Source organism: Malaclemys terrapin, chromosome 13 (genome assembly GCF_027887155.1).
Source record: "Malaclemys terrapin pileata isolate rMalTer1 chromosome 13, rMalTer1.hap1, whole genome shotgun sequence".
Taxonomy (NCBI): Eukaryota; Metazoa; Chordata; order Testudines; family Emydidae; genus Malaclemys; species Malaclemys terrapin.
Genome location: NC_071517.1, coordinates 26671815 through 26689574, shown reverse-complemented (window position 1 = coordinate 26689574; position 17760 = coordinate 26671815). Strand labels below are relative to the sequence as shown.

General features: G+C 45.2%; 1 protein-coding gene across 1 annotated transcript in view; it reads left to right on the top strand.

Annotated features, from left to right (window-relative positions):
• Nucleotides 1–17760, top strand: part of GLP2R (glucagon like peptide 2 receptor) — a 122343-nt gene that overhangs the window by 78382 nt on the left and 26201 nt on the right. The window contains exon 9 of the mRNA XM_054046695.1: nucleotides 2338–2407. Within this exon, the coding sequence (XP_053902670.1) occupies nucleotides 2338–2407 (70 nt within the window). The remainder of the gene's footprint in view (nucleotides 1–2337; nucleotides 2408–17760) is intronic.

The following is a 17760-nucleotide window of genomic DNA, read 5'->3' as shown; positions in this document are numbered from 1 at the left end:
CGGGAATGCCAATATTTTTTCCTCACAGCTGTTCCAAACCCATAGTTTCAGTGGCTCTGAAATAAACAAGGGATCTGAAAGTTTCCCATTCCAGACCTGTAGATGAGATCAGGAAGGATCTGGGACTTTTGGGATCTACAAAGTACATTGTGGCCAGGTATATCCCTACCTTATTGGAATGGGTCATTCCTTTGCTGGGTTCTTTCCCAGAGGAACAAAAGGCAATCAGCAAGGTGGATCAATGATCTTTCTGACTCATGACAGAGCAGTGAGAGTTGTGTCAATGGGCATCAGTTCATGGGCTCTCTTCTTGAAGGCACAATCAAAGGCCAAAAATCTTCCCTTTGATGGGGATGTGATATTCACTGCCAAAACCAAAAAGTCCTGAAAAGACTGAGGGAAAAAAAGATCCATACAGTCCTTATGACATTTGCCACCTTCCTGTGCACAAAAGGAGAGATCCAACTTTCCTTCAACCTTCAGGTACCAGTGCCAGTATCCCTTATTCCTTAGCTGCCATGGATTCTTTTTATTACTAGAAGCCTCAATCTCAGTCTCATCTAGAGTGTAATAAGCAACAAAACAACAAGGGAGGTCATCAGAGATATAGTTTCTCAGGAAGTCAGCCATTGTCATCAGTGGTAGACCTCAGGTTTGATGGAGTGACCTGACAGCACCAGTCTTTCATTTTGCTTCCCTCTCTTCCCCTTCAAATTCCCTGCCCTTTGGAGACCCTCTGGATGTTCTGTTTCCTGGTGACATGTTGTGGAATAACCACTGACTTGGGAAGGGAGCTGATGTTATTGAGAATGGTTGCAGTATTCAGTTCTAGTCTGTGTTGCCTACAAACCCCCTTCCCATAATCCTTCAGTGATCCTCTGTCCTGTGACACTGCTCATGGAGGAAGTGGGTTCTCTTCTGAAGAAAAGGGCTATGGAGGAAGTTCCGGTAGGGAGGAAAAGGCTTTTATTCCAGATCTTTCCTCACACTGAAGGCTGACAAAAATTCAGCCCAACAAGGGAAGGTCCTCTCATGGATTGCCAACTGGTTAAAGAATAGGAAACAAAGGGCAGGAATAAATGGTCAGTTTTCAGAATGGAGATAAATAGTGGTGTCCCCAAGGGGTCTGTACTGGGCCCAGTCCTATTTATCATATTCAGAAATGATCTGGAAAAAGGGGTAAACAGTGAGGTGACAAAATTTGCCGATGATACAAAACTACTCAAGATAGTTAAGTCCAAGTGAAGAGCTACAAAAGGATCTCTCAAAACTGGGTGACTGGGCAACAAAATGGCAGATGAAAATCAGTGTTGATAAATGCAAAGTAATGCACATTGGAAAACATAATCTCAACTATACATATACAATGGTGTCTAAATTAGCTGTTACCACTCAAGAAAGATCTTGGAGTCATTGTGGATAGTTCTCTGAAAACATCCACTCAATGTGCAGTGGCAGTCAAAAAAAGCTAACAGAATGTTGGGAACCATTAAGAAAGGGATAGATAATAAGAGAGAAAATATCATATTGCCTCTATATAAATACATGGTACGCCCACATCTTGAATAGTGCATGCAGATGTGATTGCCCCAGCTCAAAAAACATATTAGAATTGGAAAACATTCAGAAAAGGGCAATAAAAATGATTAAGGGCATGGAGCATCTGCCATATGAGGAGAGATTAATAAGACTGGGACTTTTCAGCTTGGAAAAAAGACAGCTAAGGGGGGATATGATAGAGGTCTATAAAATCATGACTGGTGTGAAGTAAATAAGGAAGTGTTATTTACTCCTTCTCATAACACAAGAACTAGGGGTCACCAAATAAAATTAATAGGCAGCAGGTTTAAAAACAAACAAAAGTATTTTTTCCATACAACGCACAATCAACCTGTGGAACTCTTTGCCAGAGGATGTTGTGAAGGACAAGAGTATAACATGGTTCAAAAAAGAACTAGATAAATTCATGGAGGATAGGTCCATCAATGGCTAATAGCCAGGACAGGCAGGAATGGTGTCCCTAGCCTTTGCTTGCGAGAAGCTGGGAACGGGCGACAGAGGATGGATGACTTGATGATTACCTGTTCTCTTCATTCCCTCTGGGGCACCTGGAATTGGCCACTGTCAGAAGTCAGGATATTGGGGTAGATGGAACTTTGGTCTGATCCAGTATGGCTGTTCTTATGTTCTTATCTTGTGGTTTCATTCTATTGTTTCTAAGGAATAGCAAATAAATAAAAAACAATTAACCCTTTAACATTTTAATGTGATTTTTTAAAATCTAAATTAACTTGTTTCTAGGAATCTAATATAATTATATTTTAAATTAATCCTTAGGTGCTGGGATACAAATAACCATATGGGAATCTGGTGGATCATCCGAGGGCCAATGTTACTTTCCATTACAGTAAGGATTATTTTATCTTTTGTTTATATATTATACAGATGTGGTTGTCTATTTTTATCTTTCCAAGAAATTATATTCTGGCTCAGATGATAATGAGAACCAAAGTGCAGTGGTCACTTGATGTAAAGACACAGTCCCTGCCCCAAAGAATCTACAACATGGAGTGAGTGTAATAAACACAGAAATGGAGGAAGGGACAAGTACTACAAACACTAATGTCCAACAGGACATGTGCACTTGAAGAGTCAGTGAAATCAGTTGTTTTTTGTTTCATTGTTTATTTGGTGTGAGGGTTTTTCTTTCTATGAATTCATCACTAACTTTGCAGAAGCAAGATGTTAGGGCAGTACTGGCAAATTGATTTCAGTAGAGCATCCCACTTTGGTGCAGACACCCCTGTCTGCACCTTAGTCACACAAAAAGGCACCTCCTTCCCTTTGGGCTGTAGCCAATCCTTATGTGCAATGCAGCCTCACAGGCAACACAACACTCCAGCTGCTCCATGGGCCTGTCCCCTAGACCTGGGCTCATAGAATCATAGAAATGTAGGGCTGGAAAGAACCTAGAGAGATCATCTCCCTGTGCTGAGGAAGGACCAAGTAAATCTAGACCATCCCTGACAGGTGTTTGTCTAATTTGTTCCTAAAAGCCTCCAGTGATGGCAACAATACACAAGCATTACCTTCCAGGCCTCCACAGGCCTTGCTTTCTCTGTATAGATTAGCAATAGGCACACATCAACCCCTGAATCATCAAAGTCTCCTTCTGGACTGCCCACCCCCTGATCCACTGAAGACTCGGAAGTCTCAGCTTTGCTATCCCCAAAGAAATAGTACACACCAGCTTATTAGTTTTAACTCAGGATAGCCACTCCACTTAATGCACAGCACTTAGATACATTTCTAGTTAAAATCTGTTTACATTCACAGTCTATGGAATAACCTTGCTGTAGGCCCTTTGTATATCGTAGGTAGCAACATTAACCCTTTCCATGACCTCAAAAGGAGCCTCCCATGAGTTTTGCATTTTGTACATTTTTACAAGGAGTAACAACAGCCCCAAATCTCCCACATCAAATGATCAGTCCCAAGTACTGTGGTCACACCATTCTTTCAGAGCTACTTAGTTTTTGTGAGTATTCCCATCATAGTTTTTAAATCTTCCCTAACATTTGCAACCACTGGTTCCCTCTCTGCCTCAATGCCACCCTCCCAGGAGTCTCTGGGATCTAGTGTCCCTCTGATTTTTCTACCATACACGAGGTCAAATGGGGCAAACCCTGTGGCATCTTGAGGCTCCGCCCAATAAGCAAATAGGTAATAACAAGTAAGGGTAACATTACATCTGTCACTCTCCTTTCTGCTGACATACATTTTTAACATAGATTTTAGAGTCCCATTGAACCTCTCAACTAAACTGTTAATCCCTGGATGATATGGGGTGGATTTTAATTGCTTCCATAACTCACTAAATAGATGGGATACGAAGTTTGACCCACAATATGACAAAATCTCTTGGGAAACCTACTCTGTTAAATTGAGAGAACAATGACATAGCCATTGCTTTGGCCTCTACATTATACAGGGCACTGCCTCTGGGTACCTGGTGGGAAAATCCACCATGACTAATAAATATTAATTTACCCCTTCGGCTGGATGAGTTAACAGTCCTATAATATCCATGGCCATCCCCAAAATTCTTCTTTGATTGTTGACAGTAGGTGCAAGGGAGCCTTGCAGTGCCGTACAGGCTTTTCTCTGCTTCTGACATGAGTCAGAAGTCCAGCAGTATTCCTTTATCTGATTTTGAATATTGGTCCAATACAATTTTTTCTTTAACATTTTATATGTCCTCTATTCCCAAATGATGTGCAAAAGCACACTCATAGGCTAATGAAATTAACTCCACACAATGTTTTGAGGGCACAATCAAAATTGTTTGCAGGGTTCCCCAGGATTTCCTTCTGGCACAGCCTACCCTCTTCTATAAAGAGCCTTCCCCTGTTCACTGTATCTGGGGCCTTATTGTGAACGATTTCCCTTATGCTATCTAGAGAGGGGACTGCATTTTTCTCTGCAGCAAACTGTTCAGCTCTGGCTTGCCTGGAGAGCTGTTACAGGTGGGGGAAGATTCCTCCTCCCCTTTCCTTTAAGGCACATTGCTATTTTCTGCTAATAAGGGGGTAGAAGCTTCTCCTCCCCCATCATCTGCCTTTCCCTTGTCAGAGATTACCACTGTAAACTCAGGGGCATATTCTCTTTAGCTACAGGTCACAATGTTAACAGCTTTAAGCAATGATATTATGTCATTTCCAACCAACACATCAGCTGGTAAATTCCTAAATGCTCCCACTTTAAAAGTACTGCTTAGACCTCCTCACTCTGGTTTGATGCAGGCCAGAGGCACCCTGGTTTACATGGTCCTGAAGCTAGTGGTTTTACCTCCTCCCCTGGGAACCATATCATTCTCCTGACCAGGAGAATCTGAGTACCAGTGTCTCACCACACTAGGCACAGTTTACTGTGTACCTGGGCCTTTTTAATAAATTCCTTGTCTGTCTCACCTGATAAAGCTACCCAGAACTCTTTCTGCCACCACTGAAGTCTCTGCCTAAAGGTAGCTGCATTAACCTGCACAGATCAATGAGTGAATTTGGATCCCCTTACGTAGGGCACTGCCTTTTCATGTGATCAAGGGACTCATATAAGTAACACTTTCTTGCGCCTTCCTCTTGGGTTGGATCCAGTAATTAGGGGGAGAGTGGTACTGGTGTGGTGTGGATTTACTGCTCTCCCCTCCATCCTTTTTTCTAGGAATGAATCAGGACCCCCCAGGTTTTTGCCCTTCCCTTTAGGACTTATGGTCCCTAAATAGTCTCACTTGTATGTACAAGCCAGCCACTTCTGCAACTGCTTCCACTGATTCTGGAGTTTTCTCTAATACAGCAGCTCTCACTTCCTCAGAGAAGACAATGAGTCAACAATGCAATGCTGCTGCTGCAAAAAAAAAAAAAAGAAAATACAATATTGGGTTGTATTAACAGAGTCATAGCATGAAAGTCAAGGGAGGTGATAGTACTACTTTATTCTGTGCTGGTTAGACCTCAGCTGGAGTACTGTGTCCAATTTTGGTCACCAATGTATAGAAAGGAGGTAGAGAAACTTGAAAGGATCCAGAGATGAATGACAAAGATGATCAAAGGGATGGAATGCAAGCCATATGAGCAAACACAGAAGGAATTGGGTGTTGGAAAAGAGGAGATAAAGGGGGGGGGGGGTAAATGGTCCTCACTTGGGGAGTATGGCCTAGTGGTCATGGCTGCAACTCCTGACTGCCAAGTTGGTTGTGGGGAAGGGAGTCCAGGCCTTGCTACTCCACCGGGCTCTGACCCAGGGCCCTTTGGGCTACCAGTAGTCTGGCAACTAAGGCTGCTTAAGGCTGTCCTCGGTGGGCCTCTTCCTCTGTCCACCCCTCTCCTCCAGGGTCAGCTTAGTCCCAGGCTTTTCCCTGTTGGGAAAACCCAAACCACAATAAGTAAGTGGGGGTCACCAATGTCTGAGGTCCATAGGATACCTCCCTCTCTGGTTGTCTCCAGGGTGGGTCCTCCCTTCCTTCAGGGAGGGTCCCTTTAGGCAGAGTCTTAGGCTTCCCTCTTCTCTGCTGGAGCTGTGGGCTACAGGCCTGCTCACCTCCTACTCTATCACCCAAATGAGCTAATTCCCTGCTTTTTAATTCCTCCATCAGGTGGAGCATTTGCTGCAGGTGTGGCAGGGTGGGGCTGGCTGATCCCAAAATAATCCCTTAACCCCTTGTTGCTTAGTGTTGGGTTTGTACACCCCATCACGGGGGGACATGATAGCCATCTTCAAATACTTGAAAAGCTGCCATAAAAAAGATGAAAAAAAGTTGTTCTCTCTTGCCACACAGGGCAGCATTGGTTCAAACTACAGCACAGCAGTTTTAGATGAAAAACTTCCTAACTTTAAGAACAATAGGACAATGGAACAGATGCCTAAGGAAGTCATGGAAGCTCCTTCACTGGAGGTTTCCAAAAAGAGGCTGGATAGCCATCTGTCTTGGATGATTTAGACACAACAAATCCTGCATCATGGCAGGAGGTTAAACCAGATGACCTCTGCAGTCCCTTCTAACCCTATGGTTCTATAATTCTATTCTATGACCTCAAAGAACTGCTCCTGAGCAATTAGATCTACTAACTTGTCATGAGATTCTGCCCCCTTACTTTTTATCTATTTTCTTAAATAATCCACCATCTTATGCACACATTCCCCATGAGCTAATTTATCAACTTTTTTGAGGTTTCTGAATTTGAAGCAATATGCCTCTGGAGTAATTTGAAACCTTTTTGATGCATTCTCCTTGAATTGAACATATTTCATAGACTCACTAATATCCATATCATTAAATACTTGTAAAGTTTTACCAGTAAATTTGGAGAGTAGGTGTCAGTGACTGGGACATGGGCAATCATGCCTAGTGGCTAGAGCAGGTGTCAGGCCTAGTGGTCAGAGCAGGTGTTCGTAGCCAGGAATTGGAGCGCAGGGTCAGACCCAAAATCAGAGGCCGGACACCAGACCCAAGGGTCAGAGCCAAAGATCAGAACTAGGTTACCTGGAGTGAGGCAAGGCAGGGTTAGGGCTGGAACAAGCAAGTGCAGGAGTTATCACAGCCATAGGCAAATGCTTTGACCAGATGCTTAATTGCTGCTGCACTTAAGAGCCAATCTGCTGACCTTTCCTTCCAACCAATCACACAGTGTGGCAAATTAGACAGCCTATTACTAGCCCGCTGTGCTTATTAGGATGTGCTTAAAAGTCAGAAAAGTTTATGAGAAAATAAAGCTAAAATGCCATCATGTGTCAGCAATGCCCCTCTGCCATGTACATTGCCCAAACCGGACAGTCTCTATGCAAAATAATAAATGGACACAAATCAGATGTCAAGAATTATAACATTCAAAAACCAGTCGGAGAACACTTCAACCTCGCTGGTCACTCAGTTACAGATCTCAAAGTCACAATACTCCAACAAAAAACTTCAAAAACAGACTCCAACGAGAAACTGTAGAATTGGAATTAATTTGCAAACTAAACACCATTAAATTAGGCTTGAATAAAGACTGGGAGTGGATGGGTCATTACACAAAGTAAAACTGTTTTCCCATGCTAATTCTATCCCCCCTCCCCCCCCCCCCATTACTCATACCTTCTTGGCAACAGTTGGAAATGGGCCGTCCTCATTATCACTACAAAAGTTTTTTTTCTTCTGCTGATAATAGCTCACCTAATAGCTCACCTTAATTAATTACCCTTGTTACAGTTGGTATGGCAACACCCATTTTTTCATGTTCTCTGTGTATATATATTTTCCTACTGTATCTTCCACTGCATGCATCCGATGAAGTGGGTTTTAGCCCACGAAAGCTTATGCTTAAATAAATTTGATAGTCTCTAAGGTGCCACAAGTACTCCTCGTTCTTTTTGCTGATACAGACTAACACGGCTACCACTCTGAAATCAGACAAACCTGTTTGCCCATCTCAGTTTGGAACACGAGTTAATAACACCATACAGCGGAATCTTGTAACTTAACTTACAATGTTGCCACACACATTTTATCAGGACAATAATGACCAGAAAACTATGAGTTTTCAAATGATACCTCACAAGACATACTTTGTATAAAGATTATTACAATAGTGTATAGGATGTGGATGCAGGGGTACATTCTGTCACAGTTGGGTTGTTCAAACTGTCAGTAACTGGGATGGGGGCAGTGGTCAGAGTAGGTGCCAGGCCTAGTCGTTAGAACAGCAGTTGGTAGCCAGGAATCAGATCCCAGGGTCAGAATTGGTGTCAGAGACCAAATGCCAAGCCAAGGGTCAGAGCCAGAGTCAGGAGCCAGAATCAAAGTCCAGGGCCAGAACCAGAGTCAGAGACCAGGGACAAGGGTCAGAGTTGAAGTCTGAAGTCAGGAATCAGAGACAAGGATCAGAACTGGGCTACCTGGAGTGAGGGCTGGATTCAAGTCAGGAGCATGGCTCGATCCAACGCCGGAACAAGGATGAAGCAGGATTAGGAACAAGCAGGCGCAGGAGCTATTTCAGCCATTGGCAAATGCTTTGAGCAGCCACTGAACTGCTGGGCTAAAGAGCCAGTCTGCTGACTGTTCCAACCAATCATGTGGTGTAGCCAAATGAACAGCCTACTACAGGCTAGCTGCACTCGTTAGGTTGCCCAGAGGCTGGCTTTCCTGCAGATCTTGATTCCTCACAATAGGGCAGTCATTCTCTGCTCATCAGAGATTTTATGTACCATTCATATTCTTTCAACAGAGGTTAAATATTCCTCATTGCAATCTGTCTCCCTGTAACACAGACACAGCTCCTCCAGCTGTGTGATCCCTGGGGGGGATTACCCCTGGGTTGAAGGGTTTGTTTTTGTAAGTCCAACATGCTTAGGGAATGCTGAATCTCTCTCTTTTTCTTGGCCTTCTGCTTCTTAGGCTTCATGCTTTTTGTCTTCTAGCTCTGGTGCTCTTTGGTGGGATGCTTCTAGGGCTGCTTCTTCTGTCTCCTGCTTTTGCTTTTCTGCCTCCCACTCCTCTTTGGCTGCCCACATCTGGACTTCTTGTTCCTTCTGCACCTTTGCTACCTCCGACCTGGACAGCTCTAACTTAATAGCTGTCTCACTGAGAATGGTGCCAGGCTGGTTTTCTAAGTCTTTAGGACTTTTCTTAGTCTTTAGAGGAATTCAGCTGCCCTTCTTGTTGCTTGTCAGAGTCAACAAGTGGGGCTTTTAACCCTTCCACATTTTTTCTGGCAGCAAATAAGCAGTGCTCTGAACCCAACTCTTCAAATTTATTCTTGGTGTACCTAGCATATGCCTCCATGCTCATCCTGCCTTTCCTGCTGCTATATGTCCTTACTAAAAATAAACAGAAAACAATAAATTGTACCCTTTTTTATCTGTTCCCAACCTCCTCACTTGAGAATCTCTCAGTATCTATATTATTGGTACATAAGTGCCTAGAGTGTGATCCTTAGCTAACCAGCTAACTGGGTGTAAGTCCTGCTGACTCTGCCACCATGATGTTTCCCTGGTGTACCCAGGGTTGTGGGGCACCTGACCATCACCTGCCGTTAGTGTGAGGTAGCTTTGTCTGCGCCTGCTGTGGATCAGCTCCCTGACTCCACCAGGATCTGGCAACACAAGCACTGCTTCCCCCACCTCCCCAGGCCTCGCTCGCTCTGTACACGTTAGCAACAAGCATATACCAATCCCCGAGTTCTCCGGGAATCATAGAATATCAGAGTTGGAAGGGACCTCAAGAGATCATCTAGTCCAACCCCCTGCTCAAAGCAGGACCAATTCCCAGCTAAATCATCCCAGCCAGGGCTTTGTCAAGCCGGGCCTTAAAAACCTCCAAGGAAGGAGACTCCACCACCTCCCTAGGTAACGCATTCCAGTGTTTCACCACCCTCCTAGTGAAATAGTTTTTCCTGATATCCAACCTGGACCTCCCCCACTGCAACTTGAGACCATTGCTCCTTGTTCTGTCATCTGACACCACTGAGAATAGCCGAGCTCCATCCTCTTTGGAACCCCCCTTCAGGTAGTTGAAGGCTGCTATCAAATCCCCCCTCATTCTTCTCTTCTGGAGACTAAACAATCCCAGTTCCCTCAGCCTCTCCTCATAAGTCATGTGCTCCAGACCCCTAATCATTTTTGTTGCCCTCCGCTGGACTCTTTCCAATTTTTCCACATCCTTCTTGTAGTGTGGGGCCCAAAACTGGACACAGTATTCCAGATGAGGCCTCACCAATGTTGAATAAAGGGGAACGATCACGTTCCTCGATCAGCTGGCAATGCCCCTACTTATACAGCCCAAAATGCCATTAGCCTTCTTGGCAACAAGAGCACACTGTTGACTCATATCCAGCTTCTCGTCCACTGTGACCCCTAGGTCCTTTTCTGCAGAACTGCTACCTAGCCACTCGGTCCCTAGTCTGTAGCAGTGCATGGGATTCTTCCGTCCTAAATGCAGGACTCTGCACTTGTCCTTGTTGAACCTCATCAAGTTTTTTTTGGCCCAATCCTCTAATTTGTCTAGGTCCCTCTGTATCCGATCCCTACCCTCTAGTGTATCTACCACACCTCCTAGTTTAGTGTCATCTGCAAACTTGCTGAGAGTGCAGTCCACACCATCCTCCAGATCATTAATAAAGATATTAAACAAAACCGGCCCCAGGACCGACCCTTGGGGCACTCCGCTTGAAACCGGCTGCCAACTAGACATGGAGCCATTGATCACTACCCGTTGAGCCCGACGATCTAGCCAGCTTTCTATCCACCTTACAGTCCATTCATCCAGCCCATACTTCTTTAACTTGGCGGCAAGAATACTGTGGGAGACCGTATCAAAAGCTTTGCTAAAGTTAAGGAATAACACATCCACTGCTTTCCCCTCATCCACAGAGCCAGTTATCTCATCATAGAAGGCAATTAGGTTAGTCAGGCACGACTTCCCCTTGGTGAATCCATGCTGACTGTTCCTGATCACTTTCCTCTCCTCTAAATGTTTCATAATTGATTCCTTGAGGACCTGCTCCATGATTTTTCCAGGGACTGAGGTGAGGCTGACTGGCCTGTAGTTCCCCGGATCCTCCTTCTTCCCTTTTTTAAAGATGGGCACTACATTAGCCTTTTTCCAGTCATCTGGGACCTCCCCCGATCGCCATGAGTTTTCAAAAATAATGGCTAATGGCTCTGCAATCTCACCCGCCAACTCCTTTAGCAGCCTTGGATGCAGCGCATCCGGCCCCATGGACTCGTGCACGTCCAGTTTTTCTAAATAGTCCCGAACCACTTCTTTCTCCACAGAGGGTTGGTCACCTTCTCTCCATGCTGTACTGCCCAGTGCAGCAATCTGGGAGCTGACCTTGTGCGTGAAGACAGAGGCAAAAAAATCATTGAGTACATTAGCTTTTTCCACATCCTCGGTCACTAGGTTGCCTCCCTCATTCAGTAAGGGGCCCACACTTTCCTTGATTTTCTTCTTGTTGCTAACATACCTGAAGAAACCCTTCTTGTTACTCTTAACATCTCTTGCTAACTGCAACTCCAAGTGTGATTTGGCCTTCCTTATTTCACTCCTGCACGCCTGAGCAATATTTTTATACTCCTCCATGGTCATTTGTCCAATCTTCCACTTCTTGTAAGCTTCTTTTTTGCGTTTAAGATCAGCAAGGATTTCACTGTTTAGCCAAGCTGGTCGCCTGCCATATTTACTATTTTTTCTACACATCGGGATGGTTTGTTCCTGCAACCTCAATAAGGATTCTTTAAAATACAGCCAGCTCTCCTGGACCCCTTTGCCCTTCATGTTATTCTCCCAGGGGATCCTGCCCATCTGTTCCCTGGGGGAGTCAAAGTCTGCTTTTCTGAAGTCCAGGGTCCGTATTCTGCTGCTCTCCTTTCTTCCTTGTGTCAGGATCCTGAACTCGACCATCTCATGGTCACTGCCTCCCAGGTTCCCATCCACTTTTGCTTCCCCTACTAGTTCTTCCCTGTTTGTGAGTAGCAGGTCAAGAAAAGCTTTGCCCCTAGTTGGTTCCTCCAGCACTTGCACCAGGAAATTGTCCCCTACACTATCCAAAAGTTTCCTGGATTGCCTGTGCACCGCTGTATTGCTCTCCCAGCAGATATCAGGGTGATTAAAGTCTCCCATGAGAACCAGGGCCTGCGATCTAGCAACTTCTGCTAGTTGCCAGAAGAAAGCCTCGTCCACCTCATCCCCCTGGTCTGGTGGTCTATAGCAGACTCCAACCACGACATCACCCTTGTTGCTCACACTTCTCAACTTTATCCAGAGACTCTCAGGTTTTTCTGCAGTTTCATACCGGAGCTCTGAGCAGTCATACTCCTCTCTTACATACAACGCAACTCCCCCACCTTTTCTGCCCTGACTGTCCTTCCTGAACAGTCCATGACAGTACTCCAGTCATGTGAGTTATCCCACCAAGTCTCTGTTATTCCAATCACATCATAGTTCCCTGACTGTGCCAGGACTTTCAGTTCTCCCTGCTTGTTTCCCAGGCTTCTTGCATTTGTGTATAGGCACTTAAGATAACTCATCGATCGTCCCTCTTTCTCAGCATGAGACAGGAGTCCTCCCCTCTTGCGCTCTCCTGCTTGTGCTTCCTCCCAGGATCCCATTTCCCCACTTACCTCAGGGCTTTGGTCTCCTTCTCCCGGTGAACCTAGCCCTCCTCACTAGGTTAGCCAGCCTGCTGGCGAAGATGCTCTTCCCTCTCTTCGTTAGGTGGAGCCCGTCTCTGCCTAGCACTCCTTCTTCTTGGAACACCATCCCATGGTCGAAGAATCCAAAGCCTTCTCTCCGACACCACCTGCGTAGCCATTCGTTGACTTCCATGATTCGACGGTCTCTACCCCGGCCTTTTCCTTGCACAGGGAGGATGGACGAGAACACCACTTGCGCCTCAAACTCCTTTATCCTCTTCCCAGAGCCACGTAGTCTGCAGTGATCCGCTCAACGTCATTCTTGGCAGTATCATTGGTGCCCACGTGGAGAAGCAGGAAGGGGTAGCAATCCGAGGGCTTGATGAGTCTCGGCAGTCTCTCCGTCACATCGTGTATCCTAGCTCCTGGCAAGCAGCAGACCTCTCGGTTTTCCCGGTCGGGACGGCAGATAGATGACTCAGTCCCCCTGAGGAGGGAGTCCCCGACCACCACCACCCTCCTCCTCCTCTTGGGAGTGGTGGTCGTGGAACCCCCATCCCTAGGACAGTGCATCTTTTGCCTTCCAATCGGTGGAGTCTCCTTCTGCTCCGTTCCCTCAGATGGGTCATCTAGTCCACTCTCCGCATTAGTACCTGTAGAGAGAACATGGAAACAATTGCTCACCTGTATCTCCATTGCTGGTGCATGGACGCTCCTCTTTCTCCTTCTGGAGGTCACATGCTGCCAAACCTCCTCACAATCCTTCTGTCCCTGCTGCGCCTGCTCTGAATCTTCAGAACATTGTGGCCGTAGAAGCATCTCCTGACGTCTGTCCAGGAAATCTTCATTTTCCCTTATGCAACGGAGAGTCGACACTCGTTTCTCCAGCCCTCGAACCTTCTCTTCCAACATGGAGACCAACTTGCACTTTGTACAGACAAAGTCGCTTCTGTCCTGTGGAAGAAAGACAAACATGGCACAACCTGTGCAGGTTACAACAGCTGATCGCTCACCTTCCATATCACCGTCCTCTTAAGAGCTTCCTCAACTGTTGCAGGAACTACTCAGAGAAACCTGCAGATGAAAGCCTCAGTGCACTCTCCCCAAGCGAGCTCCCAGGCAAACTCCCGCTGTTAGCCTCTGCTGTTCGCCGCTCAGCTGGTTCGCTGCTGACTGCCCTTATATACCAGTCAGGCCCACTCAAGGCCCACCTGGAACAAAGCACTCCCAATTCACACTTTTCAAACAAACAAGCAAGCAATCAAGCACACGGTCAAACTGACCAACTGTCCCAGCAGCAGGCACTCAGATACTCACCAACACAGCCCCCCTAATGCAGCACTTAGCGTACCTCCTCTTGGACAGCTCCCAGGCAAACTCCCGCTGTTAGCCTCTGCTGTTCGCCGCTCAGCTGGTTCGCTGCTGACTGCCCTTATATACCAGTCAGGCCCACTCAAGGCCCTCCAACACAGCCCCCCTAATGCAGCACTTAGCGTACCTCCTCTTGGACAGCTCCCAGGCAAACTCCCGCTGTTAGCCTCTGCTGTTCGCCGCCCAGCCCAGGCTGGGGGCATGCCCAGCCCCCGTTCCATAGAACACTCACAGAGCTTTCAGATTCACTGCTCCCAAAGGAGAAGTACACATGAGCATACTAGTTTAACTTAGGATCACCACTCCGCTAAACACAAACTGCAGTTAGATATATTTATAGTGAAAACAAGAATAAGTTTTTTATCAAAGAACAGATTCAAGTTATTGAAATTAAGAATATTGTAAACAAATGGTTACATATAAAACAAAATCATCACATATTTCCAGAGCCTAAACTTAACTCACAGGACATCCCCCTGTCTTCTATAGGATAGCTTACCCCAAGTCCTTTTCCTAGAGTGTTCAGCTGAGATCCCCTGTTCATAAAATCAATCCTGCTGGCAGCTTGTCTTCACAGACTGAATGATGCCAGGGTATCTCTCTGAACCTCCAGACATACTAGCCCAGACCTTTGGTCTTCACTTTTAAACAGGGTACCCCCACCACTGGTTACCTTTTCCTATTAATTTCCTTCTGAAGTCCCCGCAAGCTTCATTAGCAGTATGCTAAGAGTTTTCTGTTATTAGGCACACAATACCTCTGAATGATCTACCTTTAACTACAAGGCCTAGAGAACATAATTTTCAGTATATATACATAACTCCTCACATGTCTTCCATACATATATCTCACAATGGTTATGATGACCAGTGTAACACAGGCTTTTAGTAGAGACCTTACATGACATTCTTTTGGTCAACCCAGGGGATCCCAGTAACCCTGGTGCCCCTGCCAGTTGGCATCAAGAGGTTTTTGGGTCACAAACAGAGATTCCACACCCTCCCTTGGAGGCCTATCCCAGTACTTAACTATCCTTATAGTTAGAAAGTTTTTCCTGATATCTAACCAACATCCCCCTTGCTTCAGATTAAGCTGATTACTTCTTGGCCAACCTTCAGTGGACATGGTGAATATTTGCTCACATATTTGAATACTGTGTAACCTGGTCAGTTAAAAAGGTGTAATTCACTGTTATTGACTGTATGTAGTTTGTTGATTATCACAGGTTCCTCCCAAGAATGGGTTACACAGATTGTTTTCAGGATTGATTCACAACAGATCCAAACAAATGCTTTAGTCATTCCCACTCATTAATATAATTAAACAGGATAAGTAATTGCACAAAATAATTGCTGTTAAACAAAAAGGTATCATACTGCTTACACCCCCTTTGAAGCCATGGAAAACAAAGAGAAGAAAACAGTCTGGAGCACATCAGGAGACTGGTCCCAGATCAGGCAATGTGATGTTCTAGAACTGGATGCACCCGAAGAATCAAGGAAAGTTCTAAATCTTTTATACCCCGAGGTTGTTTGGCTCACATGGACGTAGGCAACATCAGCCCATCTTTTTCCATATGGGAAATTCGGCAAGCTATATTTATGCTTCCAATACCTACACAATTAATGTCAATAAATTATGTGTCAATCTAACTGCTTAGCAACAAAATTTGCAAACAATCCCAACACTTTTATATCAAAATGTCACAATGTTAAAAACATGAGGTGTACCTATTAACTTGAGGTCAGTTGTTTGTTCTCTCATGATGGGCAGGCAAGCAAATGTGACCCAGGATCCCCACCTACACTCTATTTTGTCAGTTATGCTAACCACAAAAAACTGCCTATAGGCATAAAATCATAGAATCATAGAATATCAGGGTTGGAAGGGACCTCAGGAGGTCATCTAGTCCAACCCCCTGCTCAAAGCAGGACCAGTCCCCAACTGGGGCAGCCCACACTGGAAATGCCAAGGTCAGGGGAGGCTGCAAAAAGGGAGAGCAGATACTCCCAAGACTGTTAGGGGGAAGGGTGATAGAGTGGATAGGAGGAAAGAAGGAAGAGGGACAGGAGCCAGGGGTGAGGTGGATAGCAACAGATGGGGGCAGAATTGGGGTGGATAAAAGCTGAGGGAAGGGTAGCAGGAGCCAAGTTGGGAGAAGTGGATAGAAACAGAAAGGGAGCAGAGGAGCAGAAGGATCCACTCCATTCCAAATCCTGAAACTGAAGCCAGTAGTCTTGAGTCTCTACATCCCTCTGATGTCAGCAAACAGCTGTGAAACCCACTGGCAAAGCATTTGTCTCCTCAGCCTCTAGTGGCTGGTCCACATAGAGGATGACAACCTGCTACAAGTATCGGTTACGCTGTTAGCTCAAGTGGCAGCAGTCTGTGTAGTGGATCTAAACATTCCAAACCTGCTGATTAGTCAGTTAGAAAAAGGGTTTTGTTTCTGAGAGAAATTTCAACAAAACATTTTTGTTCTTTTCATTTAAATTTTCTGAGGAAAATTCAGACTTTCATTGAAATATCAAAATCTGAAATATTTTGGTTTTCAGGCATTCTCTTTTCTGATAAAACATCGATAATTTCTGTGGAAAGCAGACAATTTTTGCAAAAAAAATTATTTAGTTAAAAAAACAATTTCCTATCAAAAGAGTGTTTTTTTTTATGAACCCTTCTGCTAATGAACCATGTGGATGTCAGTATAGCTCCACAATATGGAATTTTGTCTTTTCAGTTTGCTTTTTAAAAACCTAGTAAATTACACACAAAAAACTATGGCAAAAGAACATTATGGTTATATTGTCAAGCACTTAAATCTAGTATCAGGGGGTAGCCGTGTTAGTCTGTATCTACAAAAACAACAAGGAGTCTGGTGGCACCTTAAAGACTAACAGATTTATTTGGGCATAAGCTTTCGTGAGTAAAAACCTCACTTCTTCGGATGCATCCGAAGAAGTGAGGTTTTTACTCACGAAAGCTTATGCCCAAATAAATCTGTTAGTCTTTAAGGTGCCACCAGACTCCTTGTTGTTTTTACTTAAATCTAGGAAATTCCAGAATTAAGGTTGCCTATGCCACCTTTAATTACATGAGCACATTTTTTTTCCTGCCTCATTCAGTGCACAGGATGGCTTTGCCCTGGGGATGAATCAGAGTAGTGTAGTGAAAGAGGCTGTTGTCCATAGGACCCCTGTCTCATTTGTTGCAGAAATTGGAAGTGGTGTGGTCAGGGCCGGCGCAACCCGTTGGGCGACCTAGGCGGTTGCCTAGGGCACTACAATTTGGGGGGGGGTCCGCGGCAGTATTTCAGCTGCGGGACCTTCTGCCACCTCTGTGGGGGGCAGCATTTCGGGGTGGGACCTTCCGCCGCCTAGGGCGGCAGAAAAGCTGGCGGCGCTCCTGGGTGTGGTGAATGAGGCAGGGGGCTTCAGGAAGAGAAAGAATGATTTGCTGGTTAAGGATGTTGAATGCAACCCTGGAGAATTGGATTCTATCCCTGCCTCTGCCACACAGTTCCTGTGTGGCGCTAGCAAGTCGTTTAAACCAACATTTTCACAACTGGCCACTAATTGTTTCTTTTTCTGGGTGCCCATCTTGAGCCCTTAGGGACAGATTTGCCCAAGTGCTATATAATGCTAAGGACTCTGAAAACTCTGATCTTAGGTGTCTCAAGTTGAGCACCTGAAATTAGTGGATACTTCTAACAATTTTGGTCTT